The 15,865-nt window shown below is 52.2% G+C and overlaps 1 protein-coding gene across 4 annotated transcripts in view; it reads left to right on the forward strand.

Annotated features, from left to right (window-relative positions):
- UNC13A (unc-13 homolog A) overlaps positions 1-15,865 on the forward strand; it is a 59,684-nt gene that overhangs the window by 5,056 nt on the left and 38,763 nt on the right. For all 4 annotated transcript variants that reach the window (XM_054716820.1, XM_054716818.1, XM_054716821.1 and 1 more), the window contains exons 2-9: positions 2,842-2,871; positions 3,520-3,619; positions 5,400-5,517; positions 7,204-7,327; positions 7,929-8,002; positions 8,816-8,870; positions 10,662-10,697; positions 13,908-14,115. In XM_054716820.1, coding sequence (XP_054572795.1) covers positions 2,842-2,871; positions 3,520-3,619; positions 5,400-5,517; positions 7,204-7,327; positions 7,929-8,002; positions 8,816-8,870; positions 10,662-10,697; positions 13,908-14,115 — 745 coding nt within the window. The remainder of the gene's footprint in view (positions 1-2,841; positions 2,872-3,519; positions 3,620-5,399; positions 5,518-7,203; positions 7,328-7,928; positions 8,003-8,815; positions 8,871-10,661; positions 10,698-13,907; positions 14,116-15,865) is intronic.

A 15,865-nucleotide genomic window follows, 5' to 3' on the forward strand; every position in this document is an offset into this window, starting at 1 on the left:
CCCTCTCCGCTCTGTCCCTGCACCCCCTCCCTTCGCAGAGTCATCAGGTTTGCAAGCAGGAGCTCCCCCAAGGAGGGAGGCTTGGAGCTCCTGGTGCACACAGTTCTAAGCGCCCCTGAGCTTCTCTCAGCCCCAGGGTTGAGGGGCTGGGTGCATCAGCTCCTTGTGAGCTGGATATAAGAAGGGGCCAGTGGGATGGGGGTTGAGCATGCATCCAAGAGAGGGGCCTTTGCACGAGACACGAGTGGAAAAGTGAGGAAGATAGGAAATAGTGACTGATTTAGGGTGTGGGGGAAAGAGACAGACAGAGACAGAAAATACAGGGGGATACAGAAGGACACACACACACACACACACACACACACACACACAGCCAGATCTAGAAAACCAGAGAGAGAATAAGTCAGAGTGAGACAGAGGGGGGTTCACTTCCCTAGGGTCACACGACAGGTAAACTGAACCTGACTCCACATTGAACTGGTGCTCACTTCTCCCAATGCCCAGCCAAGGGCTCCATGGTCACTCTTCCTCTCAAACCCAAACCCAAGTGGGGGTGGGGGTATGATGCCCAATCACTTACATTTAAAGTCTGGGTCTTTTGGAGGCATAAGAAGGCACTCATTTCTTCTCTTGCTCTGCAGCTCTGAGGAGCTCACTCAGTACTTCTGTGAGTTCATCCCACCTCCACACCCCTACCCCATGACAGGAGCAAACAGTATCCTATATAATAAAAGCCTAATATGCTAAGTGTCTGGTCGACCGGTCTGCCATTCAACCAATCAAAGCATACTATGCTAATGATATGCTAAGGCCACTCAACCGCTTGCTATGATGTGCACTGACCACGAAAGGGCAGATGCTCCGTCCAGTAGGTTAGTTTGCTGCTGGAGTCCAGCCAATCGGGACTGAGTGAGATGGGCCGACATGCCCTGGAGACCTCCCACTGTCCCTCCCTGGCTAGCCAACCTCCCGTGTCTCTCCCTGGCCCCAATTGTGCACCGGTGGGGTCCCTCGGCCTGGCCTGAGCCCTCTTGCAATCTGGGACCCCTTGGTGGATGTCGGAGAGCCGGTTTCAGCCCAATCCTGCAGGCCAGGCCAAGGGGCCCTACTGGTGCACGAATTCGTGCACCAGGCCTCTGGTTTATTGATAAATGTTTAGAACCACTCCACTTTATTTTTCCCCACCCGTTCCATTCAGCTGCTTTTGCATGGTAGACATTCAAGTGATGGGGATAGAGACATGAACAAGATGGGAGGCATTTGCCCAGAAAAAGGCAAAACTTGACTTTCAAAAAAGAAGAAAGAGCCCTAGCTGATTTGGCTCAGTGGTTAGAATGTCGGCCTGCGGACTGAAGTGTCCCGAGTCCGATTCCGGTCAGGGGCACATGCCCAGGTTGCGGGCTCAATCCCCAGTTGGGGGCATGCAGGAGGCAGCCAATCCATGATTCTCTCTCATCATTGATGTTTCTATCTCTCTCTCCCTTCTTCTCTGAAATCAATAAAAATATATTTTAAAAAAAAGAAAAGAAGAAGAAAGAGCAGAACCACAGATTGAGCCTCCAACTTGCTTGCACAAACTCTTCAAAACATACTGAAAAACACAAAGGTTCTATGGAGGGGGTCAAGGCTACTATTTGCGTAGGAAATAAAGTAATGCTCTGATTGCTGACGCCAGACTGTCTCCAGTGCCTGTTCATGTTGATTGCACCTGGGAGGGAGAGTCGGGGCTGGGGTAGGGAGAAACTTCTTATTGTGTAATTTTTTGATTAGTCTGATTTTGTAACCTGCGTACATTGCCTACTCAAACAGAAACATTCATTTGAAAAGAAAAGAAGGGAGGAGAAATGTGGAAGGGAGGAGGGCTCAGTTTGGTAACAAGTTTTAGGTGGAGGTGGAGCGTGAGTGGTGGAGAAAGATGTTGGGGGCAGCTGCAGGGTGCAAGAGATGCTGAAATGGCAAGTTTACTATCCTGTGAGAAAAGCCAGTGGAGAGTGAAATTGCTTTGAATCCCTTAGGGCTGTGGGTTATGTGAACTCTGAAGAGACTGGACAACATGGGACCCTGACATGTATTCGGTTGCACCTTTCACAGGCGAGTGGGACTGGACAACTCTCACAACCTCCCGGCCAGGACTGGGATGTCCTGTTCCACCTCCTCCAGTCTGCTTTGAATATTGAACCCCAAACCTTGGGAGTGTTTGGTAGGACAGACTGAGCTAGACAATTGGGGAAGAAGTCTTGCTAGTTTGACAGGGGGATGGGATCATTGGAAATTGTCTCTCCTTCCCCCCGCCACCTCCTCCCCAATGGTGTTCCTCACTCTGTGGCAATCCTGGAGAGCTTCCTGTGGGAGGTCTTTCCTGCCACCTGCCCAGCTCCTTCTTTAGAATCTTGTTCAATGGAAGATAAAACCAACGCTGGAGGGGAGAGGCTTCAGGGGAGTTTAATAGGGAGGGAGGAGGGGCAGGGATTGCTCCCAGGGTTTAGATTCCTTCCAGCCCTAGGTCTGCCTCTGCTCATCTATCTGATGGCTTCTCTCTCTCCCTCTCATCCCTGCCTCCCTCCTCTCCTTATTTTTCCTCCTCTCCTTGTCTCTTTGTCTCTGTCTCTAATTTCACCTTTGTCTTTATCTTGTTTTTGGGTGTTTTTTTTTTCCTGTTTGGTCTCTGCATCTGTCTCTTTTGCTTTCTATCCTTGCCCCTGTCTTCTCTGTTTCTTTCTGTGTCTCTCTCTTCTCTGTCTCTCTCATTATGTCTCTGTTTTGGTGTCTTTCTCTGTGGCTCTGTCTCTCTCCTCCCTGCCTCTCTCCCCATCTCCCTTCCCGATCTGTCTCTCTCCACAGTCAAAAAAGCCAAGTTTGATGGTGCCCAAGGTAAGTGGCCTCTATACCTGTCCTGTCCTGTGTTGTCTGTCTATTTGTCTATCCATCTCTTGGAGAGACGGGGAAGGGGGTCTGAGCCATGGGTGGGGGACTTGGGCTGTGTCTGCTAAGCATCATAGAAAGTGTCAGACATGGCCTGCGGTCCCAGCCATCTCCTCAGCCATCCCCTGCAAACCCCAGGGTGGGTGGGGCTCACCCTGAGCCAATGGCCCTTTCCAGGAACCTAAGAGATCATGTGGGACTCTTAGATCAGGCTCCAGATGGGGAGAGTGAGGCTCAGAGAGATGAAGGTGTTCCTAATAGTCACTTTTGTTCTCATCTGGGGCCTCAGTCTTTTCAGCTAAAAAACCAAGGCTGTTGGACATAGTTATTTTTAAGCAGCAGGTTAAGCATTCCCAAACTCCATGTCTCCCTGCACCAAGGTCCCTCCCTTGTGCTCTGAGGGACTGAGAACAGGGGAAACATTGGGGGGCTGGCCTGGGGGTGGGAGGAATGCACAGAAGCAGAGTGGTATGTTGAACCTGAGGTGGCCCCAAGCACACACGGCACCTGGGGGATCACAGCAGGTTGTCTAGAGCTTAGGAAGGGGCACCAGGCGTCTCCGAGCCCCGACACTAACTCCTGCTCTCACCGCCACAGAGAAATTCAACACATATGTGACCCTGAAGGTGCAGAATGTCAAGAGCACGACCATCGCCGTGCGGGGGAGCCAGCCCAGCTGGGAACAGGATTTCATGTTGTGAGTGATTGGTCCCGCACAGCCTCGCCCCCTGGCACCTTGCTGGTCCCACCCATACGTACCTTGGTGTCATCTGGGGCTCCCCTCCCTCCTCCCTCTGCCCCATGTCCACCCATCAGCTTTGTCTCCAAAGCACGTCCCAAATCCAGCTACTTCCCTTTATCTGGTGCCACCAGCCTCCGCGCTGGCCTCCCGCTGCAATCTGCCTCCTGCAATCTGTTCTTCTCCAGGCAGCCACAAGGATATTTTTAAAACTGCAAATCACATCCTGTCACTCTCCAGACTTGCCTGTGGCTCATCAACCTCAGAACAAAACCCACACTCCTCCCCTACGCCCCCGAGGAGGCCTGGCCCCTGTGACCTCCCACCAGTATCTGTCTCCATCTTTCCTGGCTCACCTGTCCCAGCCACAGCCCCTCTGCAAGGTTCCTCCAACACGGCCAGCTTGTTCCTGCCCCAGGATCTTTGCACTGGCTCTTCTCTCCTCCTCCCTGCCCCTCCCAGCTGGCTCCTTCTTATACTTCCTGTCTCAACTGTGTGATCCCCTTAGGGAAGCCCTCCCTGACCATTACCCCACGCTGCAATTGAAGAGTAATTCCAAGCCTGCTACCGATTGTTATTTTAGTCATTTGTGTGAATTTTGGACATATTTATGGCCCCTGGCCCTACACTGTGAGCTCCGGGAGGGTAGGGCCTTGTCTGTCTCTGTCGCTGCTTTGACTCCCATGCCAAGCACAGGGCCTGGCACTCAATAAATATTTGCCCAATCACTGAATGAATTCATGACCTGGACCCTCCTCTGACCTAGAGCCATCCAGGGCCTGCCTACTCTGATGATGGGAACATGTGCCATGCTCTCTGCTAAGGCTTTGATAAAATAAATTTGCCCACAACACTGGGAGAGAGGATGCCACTGTAATCCTCATTTTGGAGATGAGGAAACAGAGGACCAGAGAGGCTAAGCCACTTGCTCAGTGTCACACAGCCTGTATGTGGCAGAGCTGGGATTTGGACCTAGGCAGCCCTCCACCCCTAGCTGGGGCCTGTCAGTGGTGGAGGCCACAAGAGAACCCAGTTAGGATCTTGTAGCAGAGGAGCATCTGGGGAGGGAGGGAGGAACTGGCCCTACAATTCTTGGGCCAGTAAATGGGGAGGGACAGGCTGACCCTCCCAATTTGAAAAAGCCAATTGCTGAATGATCAGGTCACAGTCAACAGATATATTCGAGGAGAACATTCCTTAAGATAAATCTTTGGCAAATGGGTAAATTCAGTGAATTGGACATTCACCAAGGTTTCCCCCCCAAATCTGCTTATGTCTAGAGTCGGGCCTGCAGGGCAAGTGCTCATGGATAGGGTCATTGATATGCTCGGGGATGTCCCCATGCCATTGGAAAGAAGTGACACTGGGAATATGGGGTAATAGGGAGCCACAAAGGGTATTTGGGCATTGTCCTCACTTAGCTAGCATCCTTAGGGTCTGAGGGCTTGAGGTAGGACCAGGCAAGTTGGGGTGCAGAAGGTATGTGATATCTGCCCCAACCCTTCCATCCCCGCTTGGAGCCCTGGTTGTGCTGTGAGACCCTGAGCATGTAACCTAGCCCTCTGACCTCAGATTCCCACCTGTGAAACAAGTCACTGTGTTACCTTCCTGGCTAAGACTCACCCAGGCCTGCGTTTAAATTCCAGTGGGCCGTATGTCCTCAGGTGAGTGAGCTGACTTTTCTGAGTCTCCCTACCCTCACTCCTGCCCCTTCCTGCCCCCTCCTCTCTCTCTACAGTGAGATTAACCGCCTCGATTTAGGGCTAACAGTGGAGGTGTGGAACAAGGGCCTCATCTGGGACACGATGGTGGGCACCGTGTGGATCCCCCTGCAGACCATCCGCCAGTCCAATGAAGTGAGTTTGGGGCTGAGGGTTGGGGAGGAGTCCCTGGGAGGAGCCAGAGGCCAGTGGCCTGAACTCGGTGGACATTCACCTCCTTCCCTTGATAATGTTCATGTAGACCTCTGGGGCTGCAGCGGCAGCTCCAAAGGGACCAGGGTCTCAACTCTTTCCATCTTGTTTGCTCTTTCTTTCCATACGCGTTCACCTCATGGCCCAGGAGAGCTGCTGGAGAATCACCAATACATTTTGCGTTACCCTCAGGGGAAGGAAAGGTGGCAAGAGGGAGTTTGCCCACCAAATTAAGGGCCAAACCTGGAGGTTGCTCTTGGCACTTCACTTGCTTCCCGTTGGCCAGAAATTAGTCATGGGCCCCCACCTAGCTGCAAGGGAAGTCTGGGAAATGTAGTCTTAAGCTGCCTAGCCCTGGGCCCACCTAAACATGTATTCTTATGGAAGAGAGGGGAAAGGATGTTGTGGGTAATTAGCACTTTGTGCAGGAGGAAGGCTACACCGGACGGTAGTAGACAATAACCTTGGTCTCCTGGCCTTAAGTTTTCCCCCTCCACTCCCTCCCTCCCCCCATGCTGAGCCCAGCAGCATCTTATTACCCCAGGACTCTTTCCTGCCCTCCCACCCCATCTCCCTTGGAAGACCTTCTGGATGGCACCTGCACACATTGCCAGCTTCATCTCCCTCCACACCCCAACTTCCACCCCATACTGAGTCCCAAAGAAGGCCTCTGAACCTTCACATACTGGTATGCTGTTACCTGGACTTCCAATGTCTCTTCCATTACCCCCTAAGCTTAGCTCTCATGCCCTGTCCTCCAGCAATCCCTTCCTAACTCCTCCCTGGATCCCTCAGCCCCCCTCCCTCCCTCTGATCTTATCCTGACCTCACAGGGCAGGAGGTGTCTATATCACATTCTGTCTCCTGTGACTGTGGACTTGTTGCGGATCCTGAAATTGCCCAGCGTGGGATAGGCATAGAGGAGGCACCAGGAAGGGTTTATTTTTCAATAAATGAATGGAAAGGAAGAAAATGGGTAAAATAGTCCAGGCAAGTGAGTCCAAAAGGAAGCCTTGAGGATGACCCAAAATTTCCTCAGTGACCGCCCCTCCCCCCAAGTGTGAGGAAGGCCCGGTCACCGGTGGCAGCAATGGCCCATGCAGAGGATCCTGGACTACTACTTCCACCCCTACTAGCCTCTCCCTGGGGCTGCAGAAAGCAAATTCCACACAACATCATTCTCATTTGAGATGAAGAAACTGAGGTTCAGAGTAGACCCCCACCTGCTGAAGGATTTATGTTCCCTGAACCCAGGGGGGGCTGGTTCATTCACCGGGGGAGGGGGTTTCCTTACTGGATTGTGGGAGCATCAGGGCTTGTATATGAAGCCAGGGCTGCATAACTCCCATGAGGGATGAGGCGTGGCTGTGTAACTCTAGGACTGCTCCTGCTGACCCCAAAGGGCCCTCTCTCTGGGTCCTTGACTCTGCGTTCCCAGGACCCACAATGTTGCCTTGCACTGAGTCTCAGTTTCCTCATCTGTAAAGTGGTGGGGGGGGGGCGGGGTGGCCCTTGCTCTTGGGGCAGGGGTGGGATGGAGTGAGGGAGACATCTCATGTGAGCAGATACCTGATCCACCTCGCCTCACCCAGGGTCCTGACCCCTGTCATCCCCTCCCCCTATGTCCAGGACGGCCCTGGAGAGTGGCTGACCCTGGACTCCCAGGTCATCATGGCAGACAGTGAAATCTGTGGCACCAAGGACCCCACCTTCCACCGCATCCTCCTTGACACACGCTTCGAGCTGCCCTTAGGTGAGTATGGGGGCGGGGGGCACAGGACCCTGGCCCAGTCCCAGGAGAATGGCCAGGCCTGGCCGAGTCCATACAACCCTCATTCTGAAGACAAGGTTTCCTCTCCCCAGAGGAGAGAGTTTTCTGGGTTTCAGCCAGTCAGCTGAACTGTGCACCTGCTGCGCATGGAGCGTGTTCCAGCTCCTACAGGTCACCAATGGGCAGGCAATGCTCTGGACCCGTGGGACTCAGGTCTGAGCTGTCCTGGCTGGTCCTTGAGGAGACATTCTGCCACAGGGGAGAGCTGGGCTTAGAAGACAGACAGAGGCAGGGAGACAGAAAAACAGAGGCAGAGAGGCACATTCTGCCTTTCCGGGAAGCAGCTGGGTTCTCCCACATCATCCTTCCGAGAACGCACGGCGCCCCCTGTTGTAATGCTACGGGTGCATCTTCTCCCCCGTTCCCCACCCATCTCCAAGGCAGCTGGGGCAGTGCTGGGGCAGGGGCCCCACCCTGGCCCTCCACCCACTGGAGACCAGCCCAGTGGGCCTGCAGGATGCGTTGGGTGGATGCTGAGTGGCAGACAGGGGCTCCCAGGCTCACAGCAGGGCTCCCCTTGCAGATATTCCTGAGGAGGAGGCTCGCTACTGGGCCAAAAAGCTGGAGCAGCTGAATGCCATGCGGGACCAGGATGAGGTGAGTATCGACACGGGGGGGCTCTCTTCTTCTTGTGTCGTCTCCTTTGTCTCCTCACGTCCTCCATTGTCTGTCTCTGTCTCTCTCTCTGCTTGCCTTTCCCTGTGTCTGTGTCTCTAACTCTTCATAACACGAATAAATCAGTGACTCGTGGGGTCCAGTCTCCAAGTAGGATGTCAGCCAGGAACGCACAGTCTGACAACATAAGGATGATTCCAATTGACTCAAGTTCTTCATTTTTCAAATACCCTCAAGGGCATACAGGGGCCCCGAAGCAGTTCTCACACTCCCTCTCTGCCCCCACACGCCTCAGTTCCTCAAGTCACACTTTCAGACTTCCCTAAACTCTCTTCTCCCCCACCAGCCTCAGCCCCTGCACCTCGGATCTGCCATGCCACCCCTTCTCCTTCTTGGCTCTGCATCCCCACAGTGCAAAGACCCAATATGGCTCAGTCTTTAGAAGGTGAGGGCAGGGAAGAAACAGCAGGCAAGGCTACAACACTCTTTAGTGAGAGGTGGAGAGTAAGGGGGCAATATCCACATGTGAGTAATTTTTGTCCAACCTCATTTCTCTGTCTGTCTCTCCCTCCTCTCTCTCTCTCTCTCTCTCTCTCTCTCTCTCTCTCTCTCTCTCTCTCTCTCTCTCTTTCATCTCATCCTAATCTGTCTCTTTGAATATTTGTATCCTTCTTCTCTAGAGGGAGAGGGTTTGGGAGACACGGGGGAGTCAGGATGGAACACAACAGAGCACCATCCTGGTCCCCTGGCTTCTGGCCCCTCTGAGATGAGCCATCTTTCCTTCCCTCCCCTCAGTATTCATTCCAAGATGAGCCAGACAAGCCTCTCCCTGTCCCCAGCAACCAGTGTTGTAAGTACCTGTCGATTCCTTTCTTGGCATCCCTTCCCCACCACATGACTGTTGTGTGTAGCCGGTCAACTCCCTTCCAGATGTGGGTCCTAAGCGTGGGCAGCATCTGCTCACAGTGTGGTGGGAAGAAGAAGAGATCTGGGGCTTGGGTTTGAGTTCTGCCTTGACACTGCACAGGCATGCCAGTGGCCCTCTCTGATCATCGGAGTCACTCTCTTTGAAATGGGGCATCAGACAGCCCTTCATTTTGAGGGGTCCCGGGACATCTAGAGGCTTAAAAAAACATTTTGCAGACTCTTTAATCCCATTGCTCAAATCCTAGATGAGGACCTCTTTCATGGAGCCAACACAGGCCCCCAAGCAGCCCACAGACAGTCACTGCCAGTCCTGCCAACACACATACAATAGGTGCACGTACAATGGACAACGCTATTTCATTCGCCCATTTTCTTAGATGGAGAAACTGAGGCCCATGAGAAGAAGCAACTTGCCCAAGGTCACGCACCTGGCAGGAGGCAAAGCTAGGATTTGAACCTAGGTCTGAGGGACTCTTTCCACTGCACTGCATCTATTAGTGCTGACAGCAAGCACGTTCCTCTGCCTACTGCCCCTCCGTCGAGGCTGGAGTTTTCAAGATTGTTTATGTTCCTTGGCCCCGTGGATGCCCAGATGTGCCCAGACCAGGTATCCATGGGCCAAGGAGATGCCTCTCTCCTAAAAGTTCCTCCTGAGTCCTCTCGAGTGGAGAGGAAGTGACAATCAGTCTCAGGGCAGAACCCGAACCCACAACACGTTGTCCCCACCCCGCACCTCAACCTCTTCCTCCCGTTCCATCTGCTTCCTTATCCCCCTTTCCTCCTCTCTCACAGTCTCCCCCACACCCATTTCCCACCCCCGCTATATGCTCAGGATGGTGATGATGGAGCCTCGAGGGGGGAGGCGCTAGGGGACTGCCATTGGGGAACCCTGTTCTGCCCTGACGTGGGTATGTTACCAAGAGGGAAGTTTACCAAGAAGGCCCCTGACTTCCCTGCCTGGGGTGGAGCCATCACTTCCCAGAAGGAATTATACCACCCTCCCCCCATGAATGGGATCATTGAAGATTGTGCAGGAGCCGATAACAAAGAATACCTGGGCAGATGGGCTAAAGTGAAGGGTGGATTCCATTTGGGAATAGAGACCCACCTCCCAGCATTTACCTCCAAGGCCTTTTGGGAATGTTTCAAAGGAGTCGGGATTCCGGTGCAAGGCACTTTCCCACAACGCCAGGGAGTGATGGAGAGAGATGTGGTTCTCCTCCTAGCCCTAAAGCTCAGAGGCTGTGTGACTTTAGGCTGCTCATCCCACCTCTCTGAACCCTATTTCTTCCCCTGTACGATGAGCAGAATGATGGGGGAAAAATCACCCAACAGGCGTGCTTCGAAATTTAGGATTTCCAGTTCAATATTGCTTTCCTTATGCACGAGATAGGGGAGGGAAGGAGTAGGGAGTGCTGGCCTCCGACGGCAGAGTTGAAAAGCCCTTATCCTAACTGCCCCCTTTGTCACCTCCTGGCTGAGCCCGTGGCCTCCTCGAAAGATAGAGACATCCAGCCTTCCTGCCAAGGGAGTGGGTGAAGGCGGGACCCATGTCAGCAGTTAAAGTGACCCTTGGGGAAGATTCTCAGTTTGAGAGGTGATTTTGGTCCTGGGTGGGAGAAGGAGATGGGGAGAATGAGGCGGATGGGGGAGCCTCCCTCCTGGTGTCCCCCTACCTGCTCCCTTTTATTATCTCTGCCCCTTCTCTTTGTAGGCAACTGGAATTATTTTGGCTGGGGTGAGCAGCAGAGTAAGTACTCAGCTTGATGTTCTGGGAGGCCACAGGGAGGTGGGCGCCTTGGCCACTCTGAGGCCCCCACCCCCCCACGCAGGGAAGCGAGGAGCCTGTGGCCGGCACATTGGGGCCAGAGCACGGGGCAAGACCCCTTCTGTGCCCTCCTGCCCCCTGACCATTGACATCTGTCTCGGGGGGTCCTGCTCTGTCTGGGGGGAAGTGGGCACTGTCGTTGGGGTGGAAGGACTCAGCTGGGAGGGATGGGTTTTAACAGGAGACCTGCCTGCCTCCAGCTGGGCACTGTGACCTCCATCCCCCCACGCCCCCTGTAGAACCTCATCTCCTCTCCTGTGACTCCTTCCTCTTTCTGTCTCCCCATCTTCCTTCTCCACCTGGAAATGTCACTCAGGGGTGTGGGTGGGAAGGAGAGAGGGTCTCAGACAGAGCAGCAGGGCAGGGTTCCCCAGGCAGATATCATTCCAGAGACCCCAGCTCCAAAGCTCCCTCTCATGCATCTCCTCCAATTTGCCCCCAGGGGAAGGAGACAATCCCCCCCCCCCCCGCCCCATTTGGATGCCCATTTTTCTCTCTAAGGAAGAGCGTCCTTATCCCCATGTCCTGCCTCTTCCAGAGAAATCCAGTTCTTTAGTCTGAATATGAATCTTCATCCTTCTCTCTCCTCCACCCGCTGGGGGCTCCTCCCCGATCTGTCCCCTAGTGGACACGCTCCACCGCCCTCTCCCTCCAGGACCAGGGGAACTGTTTACACTTACTTTGATCCAAAACACTTTGTCAGAAACAAGTCCGTCAGAAATTAATTTGGGCAGAATAGGCATTAGGCAGACAAGATTTGGCAACAACCAGTTTGGCACAATCAAACAATTTCATCAAAAACAGAGGTGTTTTTGCCTTGGCCAGTGTGCTCAGTGGTTAGAGGGCCGGCCTGCGAATGGAAGGGTCCCAGCTTCGATTCCCAGTCAAGGGCGCGTACCTAGGTTGCAGGTTCATCCTTACCCTACCCCCCAAGGGCATGTGCGGGAGGCAACCAAGTGATGTGTTTCTCTCACATCGATGTTTCTCTCCCCCCTGCCGCATCCCCCTGCTATTACTTCCAAAAGTCAATGGAAAAGTATCCTCAGGAGCGAGGATTAGAAAGAAAGAAAGAAAGAAAGAAAGAAAGAAAGAAAGAAAGAAAGAAAGAAAGGAAGAAAGGAAGGAAGGAAGGAAGGAAGGAAGGAAGGAAGGAAGGAAGAAAGAAAGAAAGAAAGAAAGGAAGGAAGGAAGGAAGGAAGAAAGAAAGGAAGAAAGAAACTAATTAAAAAGAAGAAAAACAAAGATGCTTTTAGTTAAAGCCAATTTGGCTAAAGCTGATACTTGAGTGACGAGCAAAGACCATGGGGCCAAAAGAGACCCTTTTGTTGAGACATAGGTGTCTGAAAGTTGGAAGCAGCAATTTGCTAAACACACACACACACACCCACCCACCCAAACACACACACACAACACAAACACAACAACCACAACAATTTGGTAAAAAGCAGAATCTGGGTAAAAACAAAAAGAATACAATCAAAAGCAATTTGCCCCTCAAAAATAGACAGTCGTCAGAAAAAAAAGGGGGGGTGGTGGTAAACACACACACACACACACACACACACACACACACACACACACAGCCTCCCTCCTGTGATTTGGTTGAAAGCATCTTGGCTTTGTCAAGGACAGTTTGGTAAGAAGAACACCAAATTTGGCCAAAGACCCAGATAACTGAATAGACAAATTGTCGAGAGTTTTAAGGGGGGTCATCCAGGTTTCAGATCCCCCACTTCGGGCTTTTACAGGATCACAGTTTCACTCTGAAATCCAGAAAGCTCAGCCATGGAAATCTGCATCTGCCTCTGTCTATAACATCAGTGCCGACAGCGCACAGGGCCTCCCAGGGCCGTCCTGTACGACGGGGACGGGATAAAGAGCGTGCAGGTCAGAGTGGCCCAAGTCAAATGAGAGACCAGAAACCAGAGCTGCCAGCGTGGTAGGGCGAGCGTGGCTAGCTGGAAATGAATTAAGGTTTTCCTAACGGCAGAATAACTTAGGGAATGAATAGCATACTATAAGAAGCATGAATTAACTTTTTAACTTTACCACATTTTTAAAAACTGAACCTCTTTGTCGAATATATAGAAGCAGGCACAATTCACTGGAAAAGACTTAAAAAGGTAAAATAACAAAGAAAGAAAAATAAACAGATATCTAAGAAATGAACAAAAGTACGGAAAAGCATAAAAAGGGGCAAGGCCGCCCCCCCCGCCCCCCCCCGGCCTGGTATTTAAAATCAGCAGTGAATTGATGCCATGGGCCTGTCCAATCGGGGTTTAAAGTTTTTTGCACCCCGTTTTCAACCCAAGTGTTGCTTTCTGAATAAATAGAGTCTGTCCTGTCACACAGCAACCTACCATCCCTTGACACCGTTTTTTCTTAACCAAGAAGGAAAGCCTGTGTTCTTTTTCCTAAGGAAAACAAACCAAACCAGATAAAACAGTGTTTAATTATTAGGTAACCCTTGGAGTTTGGCAGCTCCACCCTGCTCCATTTCAGTGGCGGATTCTGGGCATGTGGTGGTTTTGCCAACCTACGGATCTAATGCTCTTTGAGGTAGATGGTACCTCGTCAGAGCCCCTTCTTGATTCCTGTGCATGTGAGTTCAGACCTGGGGTCTCCATTCTCAGATATCAAGAAATCTCTGAGGGTTAAAGGACAGTTGTACTCCACCTTGTCCTGATCTCCCTCTTACTTCGTTGAGTGCTTGAATGACTCCTGTCAGGGGAAACTCGCTGCTGATTGGGGGTAAAATTTGTTTTCAGAGAGCCTGGACTTCAGCAAAGTCCATTCTTACATCTGAGCTGAAGGACATCCTCCTATTTGCGATTATCCTCATATTGTAGCACCTATCCTGGACCCCAGACTCTAGGTCCAGTTTGACCCATATGAGGCAAAACAAGGTTTTCACCTCCCTTATTCTAAAGCCTGTACCTCTGTTTACGTGACCCAATATCCTTCATTCATTCTGGTAATGATTACTCTTCTTGGGTTAGCAACCAGTGAAGATCCCCTAAGTCTGAGGTACTGCTTTGGCCCCCATTGTGTTCTCTCTTTCTCTTTCTCTCTCATTCTCTCTCCCCCTCCCTTCCCTCCTCACTCTCCCCCCTTCCCTCCTCTCTGTTCCAGACGATGACCCTGACAGTGCGGTGGACGATCGTGACAGTGACTATCGCAGCGAGACAAGCAACAGCATCCCACCACCTTATTACACTACATCCCAGCCCAATGCTTCAGTCCACCAGTATTCTGTTCGCCCACCACCCCTGGGTTCCCGGGAATCCTACAGTGACTCCATGCACAGTTATGAGGAGCTCTCTGAGCCACGGGCCCTCAGGTAGCCACCGTGGGTCTGAGGTCGTGTGTGTGTGTGTGTGTGTGCATGTGTGTGTGTGTGTGTGTGTGTGTGTGTGTGTGTGTGAGTGTGTGTTGTGTCCAGCCCTGTCTCCTGGGGTGGAGGGAAGAGTAGAGGGCTGGCGGGAGCTGGAGGTGTAGGTAAGTGGGTCTAGAAAGCAGCATTCACGCCTCTTGCAGGCAGTAGAGCCCCTGCTTTACCTGAAAATTCCACAAGATTGAGAAAAGTGGGTCTGCTTTGGCTGAAGAAAGGAAGTCCAGAGGCCCCTGAGAGGTCCCCCCGCCTGAAATATGGGGGCTCCTTGCACTCCTTTATTTTTTACAATAAGCATTTAAAAATATGTTTTTATTTATTTTAGAGAGAGAGAAACATTGATCGGCTGCCTCCTGCACATCCCCTATTGGGGATTAAGCCAGCAACCAGGGCACGTGCCCGGCTGGGGAACCGAACCAGCGACCTCTTGATGCATGAGACAGTGCTAACCAACTGAGCCACACCGGCCAGGGCTTCTTGCACTCCTTTAAAAAGCCACTGGTCTCCATGTGCTCTCTGAATGGATTGGGGTGGGGTAGTAGAGGAAGAGATGATATTAGTGGGGCAGGGGGAGGGGATGTGAAGCATAGTGGTGTTGGAAAAATCCCAGCAAGCAGCTAGCTGGTGGTCCCAGCCCTCCTGGTGCCCCCTGACCCTGGGCTCCTGGCCAGCAGCCTGGGCACAGTGACTTGGGAGCTGCCCCTCTCTGTCCAGCCATCATCACCCCTGCTTTAAAAGTAGGCTGTCCCTAGACCGGCCCAGTAGGTGGGTCCCTGGCCCATGTGGGCCATCCCACTGCCCGGTGCAGGGTGCTGGTCCTTGAGCCTGGGAAGCTGAAACTCGAGACTGCTGCCCCTCCTCGTGGACCTGATCGCCCCAGTCCTGGCTTCCAAGCAGAACAACAACAAGCAGCAAGCATGCTATGAAGCAGGTTGAATATTTGTAAAGCACTTGGACAGAAGACACGTCCATCCTGGCCGGAAGTTCTATTGGGCAATGTGAATTGTAGAGATTTGGGGTAAAATATAATTTAAAGGAAAGCTTCATACACTTCCTACTCAAACTTTAGCACTGACCAATACAATTTTTTGCAGGTATTTGAACAACTTTTATTTTAAAAATTTCTGTACTTTATATATATATATATATATATATATATATATATATATATATATATATACCGTAGAAAGCTTAGATCATTTGTAGATGGAATATTTTGGAAGGAACTTTTTAAAACACTCAACATCTACACTAGCCTCTATTTTTTAGCTCCAGGGAAACGAAAGAACATATTCAAGGTAAACATTTAGTCCCGGGGGGGGGGGGGGCGAGAATCAAGGAAGAAAGGGTGTCCCCGGCAGAGGGCACAGCGCGTGCAGAGGCCTGGAGTGGCCACAAGCTTAGGGTGTGGGCGGACCTGCAGGAAGGCTAATGTGACTGGAGCAGGGGGCGAAGGTGGGGAGCTGGGAGGGTTTGGGCCCCGTGGGGGATGCGGGGCTTAGCATGGCTTTATTCCAAGGACACTAAGGAGCCCGGTCGGGCTGGAACAGGGAGGTATGTGATTGGGTTTATGATTCAAAGAGCCTCCCTGTGGCTTCCGTGGGAAGCAGGGGCTGTTGGGGACGAGAGTGGATGTCGGGGCAGCATCTCGTGCAGATGGCAGAGCCTGGACCCGCGTGCGCCCCAGGGTCAGAGAAGT

The sequence above is a fragment of the Eptesicus fuscus genome, chromosome 6 (assembly GCF_027574615.1).
Source record: "Eptesicus fuscus isolate TK198812 chromosome 6, DD_ASM_mEF_20220401, whole genome shotgun sequence".
NCBI classification, from domain to species: domain Eukaryota; kingdom Metazoa; phylum Chordata; class Mammalia; order Chiroptera; family Vespertilionidae; genus Eptesicus; species Eptesicus fuscus.